This window comes from Diabrotica virgifera, chromosome 6 (genome assembly GCF_917563875.1).
Source record: "Diabrotica virgifera virgifera chromosome 6, PGI_DIABVI_V3a".
NCBI lineage: Eukaryota > Metazoa > Arthropoda > Insecta > Coleoptera > Chrysomelidae > Diabrotica > Diabrotica virgifera.
Genome location: NC_065448.1, coordinates 245953039 through 245978723, shown reverse-complemented (window position 1 = coordinate 245978723; position 25685 = coordinate 245953039). Strand labels below are relative to the sequence as shown.

The 25685-nt window shown below is 33.4% G+C and overlaps 1 protein-coding gene across 1 annotated transcript in view; it reads left to right on the top strand.

Annotated features, from left to right (window-relative positions):
• Positions 1–2840: 2840 nt before the first annotated feature.
• The window catches only part of LOC126886335 (cytochrome P450 6a2-like), a 54439-nt gene continuing 31594 nt past the window's right edge, over positions 2841–25685 (top strand). The window contains exons 1-7 of the mRNA XM_050653206.1: positions 2841–3060; positions 8379–8616; positions 11352–11641; positions 12611–12815; positions 15539–15689; positions 20362–20625; positions 24872–25035. Of these exons, the coding sequence (XP_050509163.1) occupies positions 2882–3060; positions 8379–8616; positions 11352–11641; positions 12611–12815; positions 15539–15689; positions 20362–20625; positions 24872–25035 (1491 nt within the window). The 5' untranslated portion in view covers positions 2841–2881. The remainder of the gene's footprint in view (positions 3061–8378; positions 8617–11351; positions 11642–12610; positions 12816–15538; positions 15690–20361; positions 20626–24871; positions 25036–25685) is intronic.

The window sequence follows — 25685 nt, the reverse complement described above, 5'->3', positions numbered from 1 at the left end:
GCAGCATCCCAGGAGCATGTTGCGGGAGAACCGAGGACAACACAGTCAATGAGAAAAGGTAAAGAAGATAGAAAAGGTTAGTCAGATTATTTGTGAAAATAAAGAGTTGTTTTATATTACATACCATATTTGTTTTTTGTCAACTTAACAGTTTTACAGCATAATTTATTCATTCATAAATTCATAGAAGATATAATAAGTAATCTATTTAAAAAGTGAAAATAATTTTTTTTATTAGATAATAAATTTATACAACAGATTAAAGTTTAGCCTATATTTTGAATGTTATATTTATGGTATAGTATATAAATGAATAATAGTTATAAAACTTATACAGTGCGGTGGAATAAGTGTTGCCCCCCCCCTGTTAACTTGTTTATTTTAAGAATATAAGCAAAACGCTCGGACAGGTCGATTTTTAAACTAACCATAGTATATTATAGCATCAACGTTTCGAACTTTACGCGATTCCTCTTCAGGTGACAGTCACAATTTTGATTTTTTTAAATCATAAAGTATATCATGTGACACCTCATTTAAAGGCTATTAAAATACTGCTTTCAAAAATGTATAATACTTTAATCCTGTTTGAGAGCGTAGGCGCAAAATTTCGGTCGAATTCTTTCTAAATGCAATAATTTTTTTGAAATCCTGAAAAAACTAATAAATATTTTTGAAAAATTTAAACGCGGAATGAAATATTACAGTATTCTCGATGGTACAAAGTCCCTGAGAACTCCTATAATATTTATTTTAATAAGTCACAGTGGTGAAAAAAAGAGAACATTTAGTGTGATTTTAATTTTAAATATATCATTAAAAAGAAACTTTTTGTTTATTCTAAGGGACTGTCAGCCCTCCGTAATAATCTAATCTTTCATTCTGCGTTTAAATTTTTCAAAAATACTTATTATTAGTTTTCTCAGAATTCGAAAAAAATAAATGCGTTTAAAAAGTGTTCGACCGAAATTTTGGGCCTACGCTCTCAAACAGGATTAAAGTATTATACATTTTTAAAATCAGTATTTTAAGAGCTTTTAAATGAGGTGTCACATTATACAGGGTGTTTCATTAATAATTGTCCATATAGTAACTGGAGAAACCTTAGCACAAAATACGAAGATTTAACCTAAAACACCTAAATAAAATGTGTTTCCTTACTGAGTTACAGGGTGTTTTATCTAAAAATTTAAAAAGTATTTTTGCTCAGCATTTTAAAACTGTTCGACGTATCCTTTTCATACTTGACAAGAAGTATAGGTACTGTACACACTACTAAATTATGTTAAACAAACGTATCTGGCTATTACCAGAGGCGTGCGACGGGGGAAAGTGAATGGTTGACCCTTTCCAAATTCTACGCCACTGGCAAAATTACTATTTTAGTTCAATTTTTGAATTCTCCAATATTTTCTATGAAAATAATATACTCTTCATTCGTAATGACAAAAGTCATTAGTTTTCGAGATATTTGAAGTTAAAAATTAAACTAAACGGTTATTTTGATTAATGTATTGTGTCGCTTCATTTTTAATTTCAAATATCTCGAAAACTAATAATTTTATCGGTACGAATGAAAAGTATATTATTTACACAAAAAGTATTGCAAAATCAAAAATGTACACTAAAATAGCAATTTCGTCAGTGGCGTAGAATTTGGGAAGGGTCAACCAGAAGGATCCCCTGTCGTACGCCTCTGGTAGTAGCTAGAAAAGTTTATTTATCTTAATTTAGTAGGGTGTACAGTACCTACACTTTCTGCCAAGTATGATAAATATACGCCAAATAGTTTTAAAGTACTGGGTACAAATAATTTTTAAATTTTAATCATATGAATCATATCATAAATTGATCAAAATAACTGTGCCGTTTCATATTTAACTTCAAATATCTCGAAAACTAATGACTTTATCATTACCAAAGAAGAGTATATTATTTATGTAGAGAGTATTGGAGAATCTAAAAATGGCACTAAAATAGTAATTTCTCCAGTGGCGTAGAATTTGAGAAGGGTCAACCATTCACAATCCCCTGTCGTACGCCTCTGGTAGAAGCTAAAAACGTTTGTTTATCGTAATTTAGTAGGGTGTCTAGTAGTCGCACTTTGTGCAAAGTATGAAAAGGATACGTCGAAAAGTTTTAAAATGCTGAGCAAAAATAATTTTTAAATTTTTAGATAAAACACCCTGTAACTCAGTAAGGAACCACAATTTATTTAAGTGTTTTAGGTTAAATCTTCGTATTTTGTGCTAAAGTTTCTCCAGTTACTATATGGACAATTATTAATGAAACACCCTGTATACTTTACTATTTAAAAAAAATCAAAGTTATGGCTGTCACCTGAAGAGGGATCGCGTAAAGTTCGAAACATTGATGCTATAATATACTATGGCTAGTTTAAAAATCGACCTGTCCGAGCGTTTTGCTTATATTCTTAAAATAAACAAGTTAACAGAGGGGGGCAATACTTATTCCACCGCACTGTATGATTTTGAATATATGTAGGTATTTATTTTACCTGTTTTGTCATGGATAAAGTAAGCAACGAGACATACTAGAAGCCACAAACTAAAGGAGATACATTAAAATCAATTAGCCCTGAGAATATTTTATATTGGAGAGTTTTATTAAATTTTGGTTTTGTTTTCATAAATAGCAATTGAAATAATTAATTAATTAATGGAATTAATAAGATGATCAATCTCATAACAGAGAGAAAATACAGAGCATAATACTATATTTTGATAAATGGCTATAAATCAATTTGTTTATTATTATCTAACTACTAAGGCGAATTTATTGGTGTCGTAAAACATGTAGCTTATCAAAACACCAAACTACACCAATATGCAGTTACCGCATACTTAGTGGTCCTATAAACATGTTGTTGGTATTATGTGTAGTAGCGTGCTCTCTTTTTGTATATTGGATAAACAGGAGGTACTCGCATTGGTCTAAAAGAGGAATACCGGGCCCAAGTCCTTTACCATTGGTTGGAAATTTTTGGAAGAATATCACTGGGAAAAAATCAACTGGAGAAATCATTACAGAAGTATACAAGTAATTACAAACTTTCTGTCTGTACTAAAGTCCTAAAGTCTGTCTTTCTTTCCTTCTTTCTCTCTTCATTTTACTCCATCAGGGTACCGGTTTTTGGGCTGGCTATTTTAATTTCCATTCACTTATCTCTTCCATTATTTTCCAGTTCCTGCCATTATTCTCAATTTCTTTTAATTTATTTACTGTATCCATTTTTTCTTGGTCTGCCTCTTTTTCTTTTTACGGTATTCTTTGCTTCGTGGACTTTTCTTGTAATTCTACTGCGTTGCATCCTTATCAGATGCCCATACCAGTTCATTTATCTCTTTGCTATTTTATTCCTTATTGGTTCTTGGTTGGCCATTATCTTATTAGTCTCGTTGTTTAATTTATTCCATTAGTCTTTCCAACTATATTTCTTAGGTGTCTCATTTCATTTGCATTTATCCTGCTCATAATATGTTTTTCCAGAATTGGCTAGTTAACCCTTTCATACAGCACAGTCGGTACCATGTTGTGTTATATATTTTTATCCTGGTCTCTTGTGTAAATTATCTTTTCCCCAATATTGGGACTAACGCATATAAGAACTTCTTTGATTTCTTTGTCTATTTTCCCAACGTTAGTATTTATACTTCATAGGTATTCGTAAGTTACTCTGTCCAATTTTCTGAGTTTTTACATTTTATATTTATTTCATTATACTTCTTATCTTTTTTGCCGCTGATTATCATTATTTAATTTTTTCCTCGTTAATTTCCATATTTAGTTCTTCTATGTGTTCTACCCATATACCTATTCATTATAGTCCTGTCAGCAGTGGAGGTAAAACGGTCTACTTAATTCAGATGGACTTATCCAAGTTTTTTTTTATGTATTTTGACCCGTAGAACACGAATTTTTTGGGTAACAGTTGATCCGGATGTCGATAAGATTGTTATAAACAAAGAACTTGAGGAATCACATAACAGCGATTTTTCGCAAACAAAATATTTTTTTGTATTTGTTGGGTCATTCTAAGCAAAAAATGTTTTTATAAGTTTTTTCGTAGGATGCATAGTTTTCGAGATAAACGCGATTGAACTTTCAAAAAATCGAAAAATTGCACTTTTGATTGAAAAATAAAATAGCAATTCTGCTTACCGCATTTGAAAGTTCAAGTCAATTTCTATCGGTTTTGATTACTTTCTTTGCTAAAAATTAATTATTTTATTGTTAAACAACGCTGTATACACATAGTGCTTGAATTATGTTTTCAATGCATTTCTCATTTGAAATTCAACGAGTAGGCGCGCATACAGACAATTTCTACGTAGATTACGTACATTAAAACGCATGCATATGGGCAAGGGAAACGCTATGTGTTTATGGCTTTGTTTAACCAATAAAAACTTAATTTTTAGCAATGCAAATAATCAAAATCGATAGAATTTGACTTGAATTTTCAAATGCATTAAGCAGAATTCCTATTTTATTTTTTAATCAAAAGTTATTCGGGTTCAAAAATTGCACTTTTTAGATTTTTTGAAAGTTCAACCGCATTTATCTCGAAAATTATGCTTCCCACGAAAAAACTTGTAACACCATTTTTTGCTGAGGATCACCCAAAAAATACAAAAAAATGTTTGATTTTGCGGAAAATCGCTGTTACGTAATTCCTCAAGTTCTTTGTTTATAACAATCTTATCGACATCCGGATCAACTGTTACCCAAAAAATTCGTGTTCTACGGGTCAAAATACATAAAAAAAATTGGATAAGTCCATCTGGATTAAGGTGGCCATTGTACCCCCCTGGCGAGAGGACTATTAGTTTCTGCATTTTACTATGTGAATCCGCTATTAGTACTGTGTCGTCCGCATACACTAAGTACTCTTTTGTTACCGGTTATATTCCATTGTATCCTATTATTGTCTTAGTTGGCTGGTTCTTACTCTAGTATTTCTTATGAATTCGTTAATATGAATAGCAAAGGGCTGAGAACTATAACCTTGTTCAATACCTACCTCTCTTACAATTAAATACTTACGATCTTTTCTCTTTTATTTGTACTCTTCGGTTTACGTCTTTGTAATTACTTTCTATAATTCTGATCACTATATTTAGCACATTTGTTTTTCTCAAGTATTTTTCTATAATTTGTCTTTCTATCGTGGCCAATGCTGCTCTTAGGTTTATGAATTCTAATACTAGTTTTCCCTCAACAATAAAGGCTTATACTTTAAAACATTATTCTAAAAATTTCCGTTTTATAGACGCCGTTTTATTTTAAATGTAATTTTAAATGTTGGTTATATTATTATATACAGGGTGAGGCAGATAAAGGACCAATTAGAAATATGTCGAGAGCTAAAGATAACTGAATCCTGAAAATATGAAATAAGGTGTTTTTAATAGTAAACTGTTGAATGAAAATATTTTCATCTATTTTCTACTTCCGGTTATACTGGAAGTTGCTTATAAGTTATAACTAGATAACTTATATCTTATAATAAAAAAATCCCAAGGAATATTATTTCATTGAAATACTAAAAGACTTTTAGAAGTAATTTTTAACGATAGTAGTAATATTAAAAATCCTTTGAACATAGAGTTTTCCATGTCAAATCAGTACAATTCTCACCCTGTATACATATTGATTGTTAAATAAGTAAAGATACTACATAATATTTATATTTGATTTTAAATTAAAAATATTTTAATTTATATGCGGTAATCTAAGGTTAGGGTTAGATAACAAATCTAACAGAATATTTTTCTGGTAATACTTTCGTGGATGATCCAAATGATGCGTGTTATCGAAAAAAAAAAATAATTACATGTTTTGATGTAGTAGCTATGTATGTATGATCTCTAAACCATAAACAAACACACCATCAATACACATATTGACCTTGAAGAACACACATACAAAAATGGATAATCTTAAATCAAAGGTCAAAAAATATAGTACCTACAATATACTTAATTAATTTTTAACAGACTAGTAAATTGGTATGAAAAGATGCATTGAAAACGTCCAAATTAGATAAAGTTCAGTCATTGTTAGACCCAAGGTTAGGTTAGTTACTACCATTAGGTCAATAAATACAAGCACCCACTTAGTAAATAGTCGAAGCAATAAAGCCCTGAACCTCCGAAAAAAAAAACGACAAGGCAGATCTTAATAATTCTTTTTGCATTCGATTCGTGAATGCACCGGGAAACTTTGTGACCCCGAACCATGATATAATATTGAAAAACTGCATACAAAAAATGCATTTTTAGAGTGCATCTCAAACAGACAATAAAAAATTCATAACTCGTCAATTATCGGCGGATATGAGTTCAATTTTGTTACTCTCGGGTTTTCGGGGTCGCTGAAAATGAATATGACTTCATAAGTGATCTCCGGTGTACCTGGTGCCCAGGGTACCTGCTGTTTACCTTGTCATTAAAATTCATTAAAAAATTAGTAAAAAATCATTACTCGGGGGGTTTTAGTGTCACTAACAATGAATATGACATCGGAAGTGATCTACGGAGTATCTGGTACCCAAGGCACCTACTGTTTACCTCGTATAGTGGAGTTTTCAGCAAAAATTTATTAAAACATTAGTCAAAAATCATTACTCGGGGGATTTTTGGAGTCGCTAACGACGAATATCGTTCATCGGAAGTGATCTCAGGAATATCTGGAGCCCAGAGTACCCACTGTTTACCTCGTCTTCGGGAATTTTTGGCAAATTCATTAAAAAATTAGTCAAAAATCATTACTCAGGGGGTTTCTGGGGTCAATGACGACAAATATGACATCGGAAGTGATCTCTGGAGTACCTGGTGCCCAGGGTACCTACTGTTTATCTCGTGACTCATGATTTTTGACTAATTTTTTAATGAATATGCCGAAAACTCCAAAAGACGAGGTAAACAGTAGGTACCCTGGGTACCAAGTATTCCGTAGTTCACTTCCGATGTCATATTCGTCGTTAGGGACCCCAAAACCCCCCCAAATAATGATTTTTGACTAATTTTTTAATAAATTTTTTGCCGAAAACTTCACAAGACGAGATAAACAGTAGGTATCCTGGGCACCAGGTATTCCGTAGATCAATTCCGATGTCATATTCGTCGCTAGAGACCCAAAAGCCCCCGAATAATAATTTTTGACTAATTTTTTAATGAATTTGCCGAAAACTTCATAAAACGAGGTACCCTGGGCACCAGATATTCCGGAGATCACTTCCGATGTCATATTCGTCGTTAGGAACCCCAAAACCTCCCCAATAATGATTTTTGACTAATGTTTTAATAAATTTTTTGCCGAAAACACCACAAGACGAGATAAACAGTAGGTACCCTGGCCACTAGGTACTCCGTAGTTCACTTCTGATGTCATATTCGTCGTTAGTGACCCTAAAAACCCCCCGAGTAATGAATTTTGACTAATAATTTTTTAATGAATTTTAATGACGAGGTAAACAGTAGGTCATATATGCGTTTTCAGCGACCCCAAAAACCTCAGACTAACAAAATTGAACTCGTTTCTGAATTGTTTTATTGTCTGTTTGAGATGCACTTTAAGAATGCATTTTTTGTATGCAGTTTTTCAATTTCCACACTTAAAACTGCCCCTGTTCCAGTGTTCTCATATATCAAAGTTTATTACCAGGTTCATAAATTTACAAAGAATCAGATGGTTGGAACATGTAGAAAGAATGGAAGCGAACAGAATGCCTAAACTAGTTATGGTCAGAAAACCAATCAGCCCCAAAAAAGAGGTAAACCCAGAAAGAAGTGGGCTAATAAAGTGGAGGAAGACCTTAAACACAAATAAAAGTGAGGGACTGGAAGAGAAAAGCACAAAATAGAAGTGAATGCAGAAATATTGTTTATCAGGTTCTTCGGAGTAGTTAAGGATTTTGTGTATGTAAATGTGAGTTTTGTTTTAAACTTTTAAGTACCACCAAATTCGGATATCCTTATACTAAGTGTTGAAATAGATTTTTTAAAGAATGTTCTGTTAAATATCACATTAGTTATCAGCTGATGTTTAGATAATAGTTCAAATTTCATTCAAACGATTTCGTGTTAAATACACAATAAGATTTATAGGTACTCTAAAGGATCGTCGAAAAAAAAAACTACGATTTTAGATTGTTTTTAAAAGTTATAACCGAAAAAATAAGGCGGACTCAAAAGTACCGTCGGGAAGTAACTGTCAAAAAACAGTCTAAAAGTGATGTGAGGGATAAAATAACTAAAGGTTAAACTATTTGTAATTAGTTAATCTTAAATATTGTAATCATAAAATAATTACGAAATATGGACGTATTTTAATAACTTGTTTTTTTTTTGCAGTGATTACAAGGACTATCCTTTTGTTGGAGTGTATAGAAATATAACTCCAATACTAGTACCGCGAGACCCAGATCTCATTAAGAATATTCTTGTAAAAGATTTTAAAAACTTCCACGACAATGACGTCGACGTTGATCCCGAAGTTGATCCAATTTTTGGTCGAAATCCGTTCACGATGAAAGGTGCTGCATGGAAACATAAAAGGGCACAATTAACAACTTGCTTTACATCGGGAAAGGTAAGTCTCTAACACTTCGTTTACCCTTATCCGGGCAAGGTGAGTCCAACGGGCCCGAGACACAATTCTTTTATCAGAAAATGATAAAAAAAAAATTATTGAATTTTATACATAACTGAATTTGTTTAGAAGTATGTTTCCTTCAACATAGTCATGAACTATTTGAAATATTCATTATCATTTTTGAAATTATTGCGTCGAAAGTGTTTTGTTACGTAATGGGGTAACGCGGGCCCTTCGGACCCTATTTGTATTTATACCTAAAGTCTAAATATTTGTTACAGAAGTTTTTCTGGCAGTCAGGTAATGCTTTTGTGGATTATCTAAACGACTTTTATGATTCCGGAAATCCAATAATAAAGTCTAAACGTGTACAAACAATGTGAACATCTCTTTGATGTGAGCATCAAAGAGATATGTACTTACAATCGGTGTTATATCTATTCCAAATGAATTTTAAAAACTGATAATCATTGTTGCAATGCAATAATATTGTTAGGTCGGTATACATATTTTGAAATAAATAACACATCTGTTATCAGTCGTTTGATACCGATGTCAGTGTCGACAACTAAGCTCCTTAAATTATATTGAATAACAGTGAAAGTAAGTAAACGACTAATCTATGGTTTTTTTATTTTTATTGTTTTTTTTTTAAATCTAATACTTAATAATAATTTAATTTGTCATTCAATTTGCTATTCTAGTTGGGGAATAAGCTAATCTTGTGGCTTAGTCCCAACTAAAATAGTTAACGCAAGATTTTCACACATTCGTTGTCATCTCCTTCAACTCTGAGATTTTCAGTCTGATTTCAGTGAAGGTTGCTAATTGTTTTGAGATTTTGGTTATTATTCATACTTATTTTAGGAGTTTTGATATTTGGTTATTATTTCTACTTTATTTGTTGATCGGATAGCTCAATGCGACTAGCGAATGACAGCACTTCACTTCGCCGTGAGGTGTGCGACTTCAAGCCCACCCAGGTCATCGGAGAAACAAAAAAGGGTAACGCGACTGATAGTTTCTGCCTTTTCGGAACGATTTTTAAAAACAATTTTTAAAAATACAAGTGCGAGAATTTACTTTATTGCGATCTAATAGTTACAATATAAAAAATGCGACTTTACAAAGAAATATATCAGACTGAATTATATTCAATGAAATGAAATACATTACACATTTGAAAAATAAGCAATAATACACAAGTTGCAGTTTGGAAATAAGGTCGACCATAGTTCAGGTGCTGACACATCGGATTCAGGGTATTGGCCTATATGGGGTCAATGGATATAACTCGCGTCAGTATAAAATTCTGATCATCTGATCGGCCTAGGAGGGAGCAGTACGGCAAGGGATAAAGGCTTGCGGCTCGGTGATACTCCCCCATAGATCCCTACCGAAAGGGCGTTGACGCCTAAAAGACCGGTGTATATATATTTTCCTATTTATTTTAGGATTTGCACCATCTTGGCGTATTATGCTCAATCAAAAGCTTTCTCGTAGCAATCGCAATTGAGATCTATGCATCTCCGGAATAAGACTTATATTGAAAACAAAGCCTCTCTTGTGCCAACAGCATTTATAAACTTGAACTCTGAACACCGACGCCCTGAAGGGCACTAAGGATTATGAGAAAGAAGAAGAAGAACTCCGAACACATGTGTGGACTCCATACTCTTACTTGTAAGACACAAGAATCCAAGACCTTGTCCTAATTTTTCTGACGGGTGGTCTACGTTAAGGGGGGGGGGGTATGGTTTGAAATATTTAATTTTTTTTTATTCTTTCAAATAAAAGTGCATACTTTCAAGAATACTCTCTGAAAATTTCAAAATAATCGGAGTAAAATTACCAGAGATACAGGGTGTTGAATATCCCTACCTTCGACTCGTTTTGCCGGGACTTCGCGCCAGCACGCTTGAGCGTAGTGAGAAACGTTAAACAACTGTTCGCCTTCTCTTTCGTAGATTATTCCCCGATTCAAAAAACATATTCCAATGTGCATCACTTTACGATTTGGCAGACAAATAAGAAGATAAAAATGCAGTTGTCAAAGCTTTAAACGCATTTTTCTCAAAACTGCTTTTTCAAATGCGGTGAAAAACTACTGGGCCGATCTACCTGATATTTTGCACAGATTTTCTTTAGACATTTCATGAGGTAACAACGTTGAGATATTTTTCGTTTTTTGCTTATTTTTTGTTCAACAATAATAAATCTGTTGATTTTCACAAAATTTTTACCAAAAATTTAATTTTTTTGGTTTCTGAGTGATACCAAAAATTCAAAAATCATTAAAAATAAAAAACTCGACGTTGTGAGCTCGTGAAACTCATAAGCTAATAAAATCTTTTTGAATTTTTTGTTTCGTATGATCGAGTGTCGAGTTCTGATGTCCACCGCAAAATCCATTTTTTTGTGAGCTGCCTGTCAAAATTTGTCACCAATGGATTATTTTTCAATATTTTGGATTGAATTTTTTTTCTAACATATTCTTTGAATTGTACTTAATATGCTTATTTAATTTAAAAAGAAAGTAATTCTACCATAGCTTCGAAAAAAATTCACAAAAATGTGCTTGATAGGTTGATTTCAAACCATACCCCCTCCTTAAACAGTCCTCACCTAGAAATCCGAATATTGGCTCATTCTGTTTTCGGAACATTTTACCTCTGGAGATGATTTCTACTGAAATTGTGTGTAACAAAAACATAAATAATTTTTATTTTTAGATTAAAGGAATGTATTACTTCATAGACAACACAGGAAAACGTATGGTAAAATATATCGAAGAGCAACTAAAGCAAGCTGAACCTTTAGAGGCCAGAGAAGTCTGCGTACGATTTACATTGGACAATGTAGCAGCGTGTGCCTTTGGTGTGGAAGGCAAGTCATTTGATGAACCCTGTTCAGAACTTCGAGAACTGGCAGACAATCTGTTCTCACCTGAGGGCTTTGTGAATAAACTTATGTGGATGACCTTATCGATAGTTCCAGAACTCTTTAAATATTTGAAGATAAAGTAAGTGAGACTAAAGGCGCGTGTTTATACGTATCCAGTAACTGGCGCCCGTCGCACTGACACGACAGCACTGGCATGATAGTGGCATCAGGTATACCCTTTTTTGGGCCAGTCCAGGGCTGTCTGCCAGCGCTATCTCGAATAGAAAGGTGGTCTATTTTTCATGCCACTGACATTCCAGTGAGACTGGCGCCAGTTACTGGATACGTGTCAGTAAACGTTACCTTAATATTTATAAATTATAAATCCATCTGTACATCTAAAATATCATAAAACGTCTAAAACATTTTCAAATCTGGAAGTTGAAAGTAATATAGCTTTCTACATGATCTTAAAAGATATTTATTAATATCCATATTTTTATCTAAGGATTTCCACAGTTCCACAGAATGAATTGATAATATGGGAGATAGTCCATTTGTAAAAGTCCCAGTATGATAGCTGCCTCTTGAAGAATGATCTTTCCTACTGAGTTTTGCCGTTCCTTATATTCAGCTGCAGTAAATCCCTGGCAGCTCCCGGTAAGATGTTTCTTGGTCTTGATATCCATATCAGCATTTGTCGTTTTGGCTCTGAGGGTATTTCGTATATTTGGAAGGTATATTTCAGGTCATTTTTGGTTGGTATAACCTGATCCTGAATGGCTAATAATCAACTTTCTGTTTCAGGGAGCATGTTCCTTGATATCAGCCAATAGTTCGACGCAATATTTCGACTCAGCCTTGCAGAGGTTTATTGTTATTACAACTGTTACTTAAGTAACCTCAGAAATTCTGAAACAAATCTATTTTTCGTTGTCGAAGATATTCACGATATTATGCGATTTAATACAACGGATGATACTAAAAGATATGAAGTTTTATATCACTATATCTTTTCATTACATAATTTCTGGGTACACGTTCATACTTTTTTAACACTTTAACAATCTATTAAGTTTTTCATCAGAATATATTTTTCTTGTTTTAGATTAGTATCGAAAGAGGTAGAAACTAAGTTGTTTGACATAGTCAAAGGCTCACTAAAATATAGAAAAGAGAAAAATATTGTAAGAAATGACTTTTTGGATATTATAAAAAATCAGGTGAATGAAGATGGAAGCACAGCAGAAGTCATAGATATTCTTGCTAATGCTGTCAGTTTCTTTACAGATGGGTATGAAACAAGTTCTAGGGTAAGATGTATTTTCAGAATTATCATTCTAATCTTCACTTTTCTCTGCTAATTTATTTTAAAAGAAGAGAAGTGTTAAAAAATTCTAAATTTAATTAACTAATGTTTGCCTATTACCTTATCATTACTTTTAAAATAAAGAAAGATATTAGGAAAGATATTTGGACCCATCTGCGACAACGGTATGTGGAGAATAAGGTTCAACCGCGAGTTTTATCAATACTACAAAGAGCCTATAGTAAGATATGCAAAAATGCAAAGATTGCTATGGGCAGATCATCTTACAATAATGAATAAGAACACTTGATAGAACGCTTAGTTGAACTATGGTGGGACGTTGGCCATTAGGAAGACCAAGAAACGGGTGGAGAGCCGAAGTGACAACCGATACTAAAGAGATATTGAGAGTGGATAACTGGAGGAGAGCAGCCAGGGACAGATATACTGGGAGGTGGATGCTAGGGGAGGCCACGGTTCGACTTTATCTGTAGCTCTTTTTTGAGAACGACTTCCTGAGTTAATCTCTTTTTGGGGAACAATTTCCGGAGTGGAAATCGAAACGTCAAACATTAGAAACCATTACAGTATTTACTAGTACAGTGGAACCTCGATAAGTCGGAATAATCGGGACCACGGCCGATCCGGGATATCGAAAATCCGGGTCAGCCGGAGAATATGGTAAAAATTAATAAAAATACCAGACAACGGCAGTTCTTGCCAGTGCCGCACACCCACACCCCCCTACATGCGACAAAATATATACACGAAATTTTCTACATCTGACTGAATTAAAAACTGGACCAACTCCCATCTTAAAGTTCAAGAAAAAACTCACTCACTCCTATGTCAACCATCCATTTTGGTCCAAGGGTGTATATTTTACGGCCCTTCCTATTTGGGGTCTGTTTTTTCGTTCTCGTCTCGCCAAAACTCCCAAAAACTTCGAAAATTTAATTCCAACTATTCAAGGCTTCTACTAGTACTTATCGGTTATACCATTCAAAAGTTACCGAGCTCAGAAATATGACTCAATTTCTATTTAAAAAAGGGAAAATGTTTGTGGATATGTATGTATGTGACTGGAAAAGTTAAACCGATCTGAATTTTTTTTTCTGTGTTTGAAGAAGGAGTCAGGGCTGATTCAGAACCGGTGTAGTTTGTGCCTTGTGACCACCCATATTCCAGCTATAGGACTTGGTAGGTACAAAACGGCATATTTTTGGGGGTATATATCTTCGGTTCAAGAAGAGACAGGAGAACCGCAAATACAGAAAATAAATAGTGTTAAGTTAAGCTTTTAAATTGTGCGTAAGACGTCACGATCAGACATACACACAGCTCAGTATAGCCAAAAAACTGAAAAACTAAACTTTGAAAATTTTGGTTTTTCGACAATACTTCAAAATTTCAACCTACGAATTGCTCCAATAACTGAGCGTGTGTAGAAGAACTCTGGATAAATCTAGCGGTGTATACCACATATCCGGGAAAATTCGAATTTTTAAGTTATAGGCTTCATAAATATGATCAAATTTATTATCTATGGAAAAAAACGGTTTTTCAAGCTCAATAATTCCTGTAATAGCTTTAGTTATCATACTTGACCTTAGATGTATCAGATACTACTTATCCATACGTTTCAAACTCATGTTTAGTGATCAAAATCGGTTAAGCCGTTTAGAAGGTATTAAGCTACAAAAGTTTAATCCAATTAACGATTATTCCCGAAATGGTTTATGTAGTTGTAGTGGTTACCGCTAAATTTGATCTGCAACGGGCAATCCGAGTTTATTTACCGGCCATCCCAATATTTTTTTTTCAATCTATTTCGAATAGAAAAAAAAATCTAGTGTACATTCGATGGACACTAGATCATTTGGGAGGTAATGCTACAAAGGCGATAATTTATAAAGCTTAACGTGTAATCGAGAAACATTGCATTCAAATTCATACATTTAATTTATAAATAACTTTCAAAAACTCCTGATACAAGAATAAAAAACCGCTAAACGCCGTAAAAATGAGTGGCGCATACAATATTCCAGCTACAAAAGATCTGATATGAATATTACGTGGCGCTAAAATGTATTTTCATTTTGATGCAAAACAAAATTCTAGGTTTATTTTAAAAGATTTTTCCATAATATTTGCTAAATTTGAAGTAAACGCGCCACAAAAGAGTTTCAAAATTCAAACTGCATCAAAATTACTCTTTTGTGGAGCGTTTTACTTCAAATTTAGCAAATATTATGTAAAAATATTTTAAAATAAAACCAAAATTTTGTTTTGCATTAAAATGAAAATACATTTTCGCGCCACGTAATATTCATATAAGATCTGTTGTAGCTGGAATATTGTATGCGCCACTCATTTTTACGGCGTTTAGCGGTTTTTTTATTCTTGTACTGTATACTTATAGGTAAACTCCATTATAACTGCGAAAACATAAAATACATATATGAACAAAACATCTAAATTACGTCGTTGTATACAATATTGTTTATTTCTTGGTAAAAAACTCAGTCAAACTGAAAAAAATGTTTGTTTTATCTGATGAAAATCGGTCCGGGTTAGCCTGTTATCCGGGTTATCGTAGGCCGACTTATCGGGGTTCCACTGTATTGAGAACATTGGGGAATAGTATTGGGAACTTCTTTATTTTATTGGGAACATTATTTACATAATTAACATATTGTATAATATGGAATATTATTTAAATTTTAGGTAATGTCCTTCTTGCTGTATGATTTCGCATTAAACCCAGATGTACAAACAAAACTAAGAGAGCAACTTACTGACATTTATAAGAAAAATAATGATCAGTTTACCTATGAAAGTGTCAATGAACTTCAGTATTTAGATGCTTGTTTAAGTGGTAAGTAAAGTGTCATTTGAAAATGTGCTTTTGCAATTATCTTAAACTTATCATTTGGTGCATATTTTTGTATTTTAAACATTACGAGTATATCCGACGCCCAGAAGGGCACTCAGGATTATGAGAAAGGAGAAGAAGAACATGATATCTCGATTACATCTCCTATTACATAATATATTCTGAGCTTAAAATTTGAGTCATCATCATTCCCTTTGCCTTATCCCTATGGTCCATTTCTCCACACAATTCTATCTTGGGTCATATTAATGTTAATCCCCTTTACCAACATGTCCTGCATTATCGTCTCCCCCCAGGTCTTCTTTGGTCTTCCTCTCCTACTCCTTCCAGGAATCTGCACTTCAGCTATTCTTCGTATTGGGTGATTAACGTCTCGACGTTGAACATGACCAAACCATCTTAACCTATGCTCTCTCATTTTGGCATCAATTGGTGCCACACCTAGACTTCCCTAATATACTCATTTCTAATTTTATCCTTCTTTGTCACTCCACTCATCCATCTAAGCATTCTCATTTCCGCCACATGCATTCGTTGTTCCTCTTTCTTTTTCACTGCCCAACATTCAGTTCCGGGCATCATAGCCGGTCTTATGGCTGTTTTATAGAATTTTCCCTTCAGCTTCATTGGAATTTTTCTGTCACACAACACACCAGTCGCTTCTTTCCACTTCATCCATCCAGCCCTAATTCTACTGCATGCATCTCCATCTATTTCTCCATTACTCTGTAATACCGATCCCAGGTACTTAAAACTAATGCTTTTCACAATCATTTCATCAGCTCCATCTTTAAATGAAAATTCCAAATACTCTGTTTTTGTACTACTAAGTTTTAAACCTTTTTCCTCCAGAGCTTTTCTCCACTTTTCCAGTTTTTGTTCTAAGTCTCTTTCTCTATTTCCTACTAACACGACATCATCAGCATACATTAAACAACATGGAATGTTACCCTGTAGTTTCGCTGTTATCTGGTCCAAAACTAATGAGAATAAATACGGACTAAGCACAGAGCCTTGGTGCAATCCTACTTTCACATGAAATTTATAAGTCTCTCCCACACCTGTCCTTACACTAGTAGTTACTCCCTCATACATATCCCTCACAATCTTTACATATTCACCAGGGACTCCTTCCTTATTTAGTGCTCACCACATAATCTCTCGAGGAACTCTATCATATGCTTTCTCAAGATCAATGAATACCATATAAGCGTTTGTTTCTTTACTCCTGTATTTTTCCATCAACTGCCTTATAATGAAAATTACATCTGTTTCGGTCTCTTCCCGTATCCGTCTATCAATTACTCTTTCCCATATTTTCATGGTGTGGCTAAGCAGTTTTATAGCCCTGTAGTTTGTACATTGTTGTATATCTCCCTTGTTTTTGTAAACAGGTACCAGTATACTGCTTCTCCATTCGTCTGGCATTTGTCCGACTTCCATAATTCTATTAAATAGACCTGCTAGCCACCTTGTTCCTGTCTCTCCCAATGCTCTCCATACTTCCCCAAGAATATCATCTGGTCCTACCGCTTTTCCTTTCTTTATTTTTTGAAGCGCTTGAGCCACTTCCTCGTTGGTTATTTTGGTGACCATTGCTGCTACTGTCTCCGTTGACTCTACAGGCTGTCTGTAAAATTCTTCATTTAATAAGCTGTCGAAGTACTTTCTCCATCCCTTTTTGACATCCCTTTCGTGAACTAGTATTTTATTATTTTCATCTCGGATACAGCTAATCTGATTAAAATCTTTTTCTTTCTTTGCTCTCTGTTTGGCTATTTTATATATCGTCGTTTCGCTTTCCCTGGTATCAAGTTGGTCGTATAGGCTTGAATACGCTTCTGCTTTGGCCACTGCTACTTTCGCTTCCTTTTTCGCCACCATATAGTTTTGAAGTTCTGTGTCGGATCTGGTTTCTTGCCTCTTTTTATATAATTTTTTCTTCTCTTTTATTTTTCCTTGTACTTCGTTTGACCACCACCAAGTCTCTTTATCCTCAAACTTTTTTCCTGACGTTTTCCCAAGTATTTCAATAGCAGTCTTTCTAATACTACTGGCCATTTTTCTCCAAAATGTATTAGGGCTTCCTTTCATGTTCCAACATATTTTTTCTACTATTCTTCTCCTGAATAGTCCTTCTTTCTCATCTTTCAGCAGCCACCACTTGATTTTTTGTGGTCCTCTCCGATATTTTCGTTTAGTTTCGCTTTTTTACTTCGATGTCCAGAACAAGCAGCTTATGTTGTTGGATGACTGTCTCACTAACTATTACCTTGCAGTCCTTGCATTCACGTATGTCTTCTTTCCTTATCATGAAGTAGTATATTTGGGATTGATGTTGTCCACTTTTGTAGGTAATAAGTTGAGTTTCTCTCTTTTTAAAGAATGTGTTAACATAATGAGCTTAAAATTTGAGTAGGAGTAAGAAAGCAATGGCAAAGTCAGATATAGAATAAAACAATCTCTTATCTACTGTATGGAGGTGCGAAATGATATAAACAAGGGATAATCTCACAAAACAGGTAGATCCCTTGTTTATGGAATTTTACACCTCGAACAATAGCAGCTGAATATTAATGTGTCTCTTAGATATCTTTTTATACTTTAAGAAAAATTGTAGACTCAACGAAAAAGGTACGTAATGTTTATAAAAATGTTAATTCAGACAACAAAAGCAATACTTAAAATTTGTCCAATTCTTGGTTTTATTGGAACAACAAAGCGATGCTCATCAATTAATTATGTTCGTTAGTTGATCCAACGTATTACGTTTATTGAATGGATGAACATCCATTTATTAATATTACGAACACTGTTCACTGAGCTAACGAACATTATTCATTGAAACAACAACGTCGTTAATTGACCGACGAAAACTATTCGTTGTGTCAATAACAGTGTTATTTCCCCTAACGTATTTATTCTTACAATTAATTCCGTTCATTCCCACAATAAATACGGTTATTCTTACAAGCAATTCTATTCATCCCTACTATGAACGTATATTGATAATAATTACTGAATGCAATAGCTCAGTGGTTCTCAACCTGTTTGAGTGATGTACCACCTACAGTTATTTTTATTATTTTTGGTACCACCTCTATTTTTAAATTGTGTTATCAATACTTACTAAGTACTATTATTTTAATTTTTTCTGTGTTTTGTGTATCACCTCCAATAGTGATATGTACCACCAGTAGTAGATGTACCATAGATTGAGAACTTCTGCATTAGCTCAATGTATGATATTAATTGATTAATAATAATTTTGCAAATCCCCCTTTTTTGTCCTAAACCTAATGGACTTTACACTGTGTGATTTCTCATATGATTTCACTTCTACAGTGCGCTGGAAAAAGTGTTGTCCCCTTATTAACTTATTTATTTTTAGCACATAAGCAAAACGCTCGGACAGATCGATTTTTAAACTAGCCATAGTATATTATAGCATCAATGTTTCGAACTTTACGCGATCCCTCTTCAGGTGACAGCCACAACTTTGGTTTTTTTTAAATAGGAAAGTACATCATATGACAGCTCATTTAAAAGCGTTTGAAATAGTGATTCCAAAAATGTGTAACACTTTAATCCTTTTGGAGAGCGCAGGTGCAAAATTTCGATCGAATTATTTTTAAACACATTCATTTTTTTTGGAATCCTGAGAAAACTAATAAATATTTTTGAAAAATTTAAACGCAGAATAAAAGATTGCATTATTACCGAGGGCTGAAAGTCCCTTAGAATAAACAAAAAGTTTCTTTTGAATGGTATATTTGAAATAAAAATCATACTAAATTTTCTCATTTTCGCCCCTGTCACTTAATAAAATAATCATTATAGAATTTCTCAGGGACTTCAGACCCTCGATAATACTGTAATATTTTATTCTGCGTTTAAACTTTTCAAAAATACTAATTAGTTTTCTCTGGATTAAAAAAATGAATACGATAGTAGACACACGAAAACTTCCTTCAAGTACGGAATACACTTGTAAACGAAATGAAATTATTTGGCACTTCGGCAGAGGTAACAGCATTGTTTAACAAAGAACGATAAGGAAAAGCCGTTACATTTCAAATGGTCAAGCAAAACATTTATTGTTTCAACAACTTCGTTTATTGTTACCATGAACGCATTGATTGTGGTTATTAAATGCAGTAGTAGATTGATTAATGCGTTCGTTGTCACAACAATCAGTTTACATCTATGGAATAATCAAATATTACTCTATATTAACAACATTTGTACATTGTTCAAATGAAATCTGTACGTTGTCACGATAAACCAAAGTAATTACTTATCATCTACGAAATCAAGAAAATGTTTTGCTGCCAGAATTACCATTATTTATTAAATATACGAAACTAACTTATTGTCTGAATAAATTGAGTGTTATTGATTAATGTACTCTAGTTATTTTCACAATTATTATTCAATCATTGTGACAATCACCAAATATATTGATCAATATCTAAAAGTTCGTTGAAACAAAAAATTAAATTGTTGTTACAACGAAATACTATTCAATAATCACTGTTAGTCAATATTACGAACTAAATTTTTTTGAGTGTAAGTGTATTAAAATATTTGCGAAATCTGACATCTACATTTCTAATCTAATATTATTCGTTTTACATATTTAATTTTTTTTTAGAATCTCTAAGAGTAAATTCTGTGGTATACATGCTAAGCAAGGTGTGCACTGAGGATTACACGTATACCCCAACAAATTCTGATTATAAGCCTCTTACAGTTAACATGAAAGTGGGAGATGTTGTTATGGTGCCATTGCTTGCTGTGCAAATGGACCCAAAATATTTCGAGGACCCGGACAAATATAAACCGGAACGGTTTTTAGACAATCAGGTTAAGAGGTATACCTATTTTCCCTTCGGAGATGGACCCCGTGCTTGTTTAGGTAAGGTTAATTAAGTATACAGAACAGCAGAAACAGCTACTCCATCAATGGTCGGATGTAAGCCTCCCTTAGGTGTGTCCAGTCATATCTGTTTGCTCCATTCGTGGCCAGCCATTCAGTTGACTGGTCTTACTGGTCTTCGCGTAATTCTTACTGGTCATGGTCACCATTATTTTTCATTCTTTCTATGTGTCCTCCCCAGTTCCATTTTAATATGGAAATATTCTGGATCATATATGTTAGTCTTGATCGTCTACTTATCTCTTGATTGGATTTGCGATCACTGAGCTTAATGATGAGCATTCTCCGTTACATAGGTCTCTGAGTCACTTGAAGTTTGTGGGCTACGCTGTTGCTTAAAGTCCCTTACCTTACAATATTTCTTAAGTTTGATTTAAATGCTGTTTGTAATTGACTATGCAAAAGAACATCTTCTATTTAAATTAGCCTTTAAGTTAAGCTATGACATTTCGATTTTTCGTCCTAAGTATAATATACGACTCAACCTTTTCTATATGTCCAGAGCTATAGTAGGGGAGCAAAGTATGCTAAATGTGCAGTCACTCGAGCGCTTTGGGGAACTATTGGGTTGTGAAAAGTAGGTCATAAAACCAAAAAAAGTTAAGTAAAGTTTTCCATTTTAGTGGGCGCTTGCCACTTTTTAATTTATTTTCCATTTTCCACAATCGTTTTTTCCAATTATAGCGTCATCTATCCATAATTGGAAAAAATGTTTTGAATAAAAGTTGCTTATTTGTACGTAAAGAATCCAAATCTGTAATAAAAATTTGGGGTTCCTATGTAACCCCCCACCCCACCTCCGTGGAGGGTCGTGTTTGGTACCATTCAATAGATTTCTCAAAAAGATTGATTGAGTGTATTTTGCAGTTTTTCGATCTAATGTTTATTTTGCGAAATATCGCGGGATTTGTAATTAAATTCTAAATTTACCCCCCACCCCTCTCTCTGGGGGACCATGTTTGGTATCATTCGATAGATTTTTGAAAAATTTTGAACACGTATTTTTTTAGTTTTCCGATCTAATGTTCATTTCGCGACTTATTCGCTTTTTTTGTGAAAATTTTTAACTAGCCCATTTCCTTACGCCCCGCTCAAATCGTCAGATTTTTTAAATATACACTCTTTTGCATGTACTTAACTTACCTTATTTTAATCTGACAATTTCGAGTATTTTTAAGGATAGATTTTTTTTCGGGCCCCCCTTAACGAACTCCCTGTGTTAAGAGCCAATATATGGTAGAGGTACATCTACAGGGTACCAGGTTTCTCCCCATATGATAATCTGACGCGCTCGAGTAACTGCAAAAATCCCCTCTTGGGCTCCCCTACCACTATATTCCCAGTTATATCTAGAGATTCGCTGGTTAGATATTTAGTTTTTGGTTGCACAAGTATTTACTTGGTTCTAAATCGGAAAAATGTTTGTATACATTTAATCCTATCATGTATAAGGCAGTGCTAATGATCAAATACTCAAATCAAATACTAATCTGCTCAGAGCAGATCATTTAGCCCTTCTGAAGATCTCTGAAGAAAGCGAAACGTACGTAAGGGGATGATTGATCATCTCAACTGAAATGAAACATGTTTTCTTTCATTTTCTCAGGTTACTTTTATTGTGAGTACACGGAACCAATTTTCGTTGGAATTTTTACCTAGACGAATGGACTGAAAGTGACTGCATATTGTATTTTCTTACAAACTGACGATTTGTTTATTGCTCTAAAACCGGTTGAGATATGCAAATGAAATTTGGTGGGTTTTAAGAAAGAGTTATTGCGTATTTTTTGACAAACAATTAAGAATTTTATATTCACCATTGGCGTGCATACGTGAATACGGCATACGTGCATACGGGTCATATTACCCGTATGCACGCCAAATGGTTAATTTAAAATTCTTAATTGTATGTCAAAAACAAACTCTTAAAACCTACCAAACTGCAATTGCATATGGGTGATTCGCCAAAATAGACGGCAATTTCGAGGTAGAAAAATTTAATTTAAAACATGATTTAGAATTAGTTCATTTTTAAATATTTTTTATAAAGTGAGCTAATCAACTTAGCCATGATACCAGCAGAGATCATTTTTAAATATTTTCCGAAAAACGGAAATGTTGTGACTACGGAGTTGACAAGTGTCCACGGTGTTGACGTAGTTCTCTGTTAATTGAAATTTATGATCGTAACAATTAAATAAAAACTGGTATGTAATAAAACTATACAAAACACTTCCATTTTTATATAAAGTCCTACAGAAAAGCATGAAAAATAGGTAAAATATCAATTGCGTCGGAGTTGATTTAGACCGGCCTTCGTGTTGACAAAACTTTCCAATATTTAGCCGTGCTTTTTCCGTTAAACTTCAAAAATCTGATCTGCTTTTGAGCACAATCTTGGCATTTCCTTTCTACACATTCTTCTGTCTTTTCTCCATTTTCTCCATGTCAACATAATTATTTGTTATCCGCTTCCACACATGAGCTCCATGTTTTCACATAATGTGCCTACATAGACAGCAGATGTCTCTTTTATCAACATTAGAGAAGACTACCCAAAATGGTATATTCTTACAGAAATAAGCCTAGCTGCATAAAAAATTATTTTCTTTAATAAAATCTTTATTTAACGATTTTGGGGGTTTCGACTTCATTTTTCCGTCGTACTCCAGTGTATACGAGCCATTTTCTATAAAAAGAAGATAATTACCAAACCGACCGAAACATCTTGACAGCTTACCCAGTAACCCTTTTCCTATATCAGACTAAATTTAAGTTGTATTTTTTTAGTTTAAGAATGACTATTCACACACTTTAAACAACTCCGAGGCACGTTCGTCAACTCCGGGGAACGACTAGGCTTCGGAGTTGATTGCTTCGGTGTTGATGATTTCATACATTTTTAATTCTACTTTCTACAAAATATTAAAAATAATTCTGCCTTATTCATCGTGTGTCAAAAAAACTTTATAGCGCATACTTAGAAGAAAAACATATTAAAAAATTAGTAAAATTAAGCTTTTACGAAGGCTTCGGTGTTGACTGTATAAAAACATACGCTTAGCGTAAGACACCTTGAAAATTTTTCTATCGCTTAACGATATTATATTCGTCCACTTTCTTCCACAATTTGGGATAGACTGAAGCGGTCCTCTCTTGTCAAGCTGCCTGCCATACAGTATAGGTGCAGTTTGGCCTAAATTTTCATATATTTTCATGAGGCCTCGGTGTTGATGCACAAAGTTGGTTAGTTTTTAGTAGTAGATTTTTATGTATAATTTTAAAAATGAAAATGATTAATTTGACAGTTTTAAATTACATTGGGTTTTTAATTAATAATTGATAAAATAATCTGCACTTTTGTAACTTTTCAGTGTGTAATACCATAAAACAGATCAAAAATCAAGGTGAGTTACAGCCTCGGAGTTGATATTTTGACATTAAAATTGCATAGAATGCTAGTAAAAATACTATTCTTTTAATTAATGTTAAGTGGCGTACATTCATCTATTGCATAACTTACCTTTGGCAACACAATTTGAAACACAGTATGTAAAGGACTTAAAAAAAAAGCGAGTTACACAATATGCCGCTTATTTTGGCGAACCACCCATATCTCAACCGGTTTTAGAGCAATAAATAAATCGTAGGTTTGTAAGAAAAAATTTAACATCCCGTATCTCGGAAACGAAACATTTGCGGACATATGTTTATAAAGCAAACGGTCATTATTTTTTCATGCAGGATTACCCCTTAAAGTTTGTCGCACTTATTTAGAAACACTCTGTATTTATGAAGAACATGGCTAGTTATTAAAGTACCTAACTTTTTTATTATCCAAGCGAATGAATCAAAAAACAGAATTTTAAGAAAACCTGAGGCTATAGTTGGGTTTTAATTTCAGTATTTTATAAATGCTAAAATATTCTACAGGGTGTTGCGAACTTTGAGAAAAAAACACAGTTTGATTGATGCACCCGGTATACAATGAAAATTTACCAGTTTAGCAACAATATTATTACAGCGATATTGTTAAAGAATAGGATAACATATTTAAAAAATCACTTAAATCGGTCAACGGGTTTAGGAAATTCGAGACATCATACGGAAATGACCCATTTTGTGGGATGCCCGTTTATCGTGCCGATCAGTGTATATTTTTCTATTCACTTGTCGATATGTTTTTCATAATTATATGCATATTAATATATTATTTTATTTTTAGGACAACGATTCGCACAAACTCAAATCAAACTAGGAATTGCGTATTTAATTAAAAATTTCAAAGTAACGTTGAATAGTAAGACCCAACTGCCTCTGAAATACGATCCATTTTATATTTTGAAACACCCTATTGGAGGTTTATGGCTAAATTTTGAAAAAATTAATTAAAATCAATTTTATCAAATAATAGTGAATTAGTAAATGTTTTATGTATTAGGAATATAAGTATTTTTGCATATTGTTTTGTTTTATTTATTAAATAATTTTTTTCAAATAAGAAGGCCTTTATATTTCAAATAAGAAGGCTATTTTGTATTTCTGCTAACGATTCCTATCTTTGTATGATGGCGACCACATTGAACCATCATTTGAAACATTGACCACATTGAACCATACATTGCAGCTCGAAATATATCAGTTGCCGTTTTGATTAACACAGAATGATTCAACAAAGTATATATTCCACAAATTATAACGAAAGAAATATACTACACATCATAGAAACTGATGATATAGTCTGTTCGCTAAACTCAGACACAACTGGCTAGTGATTTTAGTTGGTAATTTTTTTTGTTTTTGGCCAATTTTTCCAAAATTTCCAAATTTCCAAAATACTAACTATTTAGTAATTATTAACTATTTAGTAACTATTTTTTTGCAAATTTTCCCAAATTGGCAAAATTACTTACTAAAATCACTAGCCAGTTGTGTCTGAGTTTAGCGAACCGACTTTACAAGACAATTACATAGAAAATGATACACCTATTGACTACCTACAGAAGGTTAGTACAGAGGGACAACGCATGGCGTTAAAA